This window comes from Palaemon carinicauda, chromosome 27 (assembly GCF_036898095.1).
Source record: "Palaemon carinicauda isolate YSFRI2023 chromosome 27, ASM3689809v2, whole genome shotgun sequence".
NCBI classification, from domain to species: Eukaryota; Metazoa; Arthropoda; class Malacostraca; order Decapoda; family Palaemonidae; genus Palaemon; species Palaemon carinicauda.
The window spans coordinates 78,891,302-78,892,100 of NC_090751.1; the positions used below are offsets into that span (position 1 = coordinate 78,891,302).

Genomic DNA, 799 nt, shown 5'->3' on the forward strand with positions numbered 1-799 from the left:
TCAAGGATAAACGGAGCGAGACTGTTGCAAGAATGGTTGGTCAAGTGATGTTGCCGATGTGTGTGTGTAAGCCTGTGAGAATGTTAAGTGATAATGGCCCTGAGTTTGTTGGATGGGAGTTTGAGCAGATGTTAAGAGAATGGGGTATTGAACATGTGTATTCGACTCCTTATATGCCAAGTGCGAATGGGTTGGCTGAAAGGACTGTAAGAACATTAACTGAAATTTTGCGAATGATGAGTACATGTGGTAATGATTGGGATTTGTATGTTGGTAGAGCGTTGTGGGCTTACAATGCAACAGTGCATAAGAGTACGAGTATGTCTCCATGTAAGTTTGTTTTAAATTTTGAAAAGATAATAAGACCGAGGTTGGGTGTGTCGGAGGATGATAGAGATGTGTGGAGGAAAGCAAATAAGAGGTTTGAAAGCTTTAAAGTTGGTGAGAGAGTGATGAAAGAAGTAATTGAAAAGGGTAGAATGAATGTAAATAAGGTGCGTGATAAATTTGAAGGTCCCTATGATGTGTTAGAAGTTGGTTCAAGTGGATTAAGTTACGTTTTGGGTAAGTTGTGTGTGGGTGGTATTGTGGAAAAAATTAGGGCCCACCACAACCAGTTGCGTAAATGGAAAGAGGTACCTGAGTATATCCAAGAGAATGGGATGAGTAAATGGTTGAAAAGGAACAAGGGTGAACCTAGTATGTATGAGGACTTAGGTCTGGAAGGTAAACAGTTAGTGTTAGTAGAATATAAGAAAAGGAAGAATACAAGAGCTTTAAGTAAAGATGAAAGAAGGGG

At 39.7% G+C, this 799-nt stretch overlaps 1 protein-coding gene across 1 annotated transcript in view; it reads left to right on the forward strand.

Moving 5' to 3' along the window:
• LOC137620762 (uncharacterized) overlaps nucleotides 1–799 on the forward strand; it is a 2,416-nt gene continuing 1,617 nt past the window's right edge. Inside the window, exon 1 of the mRNA XM_068351171.1 lies at nucleotides 1–799. This exon is cut by the window's right edge and continues 881 nt beyond it. Within this exon, the coding sequence (XP_068207272.1) occupies nucleotides 33–799 (767 nt within the window). The 5' untranslated portion in view covers nucleotides 1–32.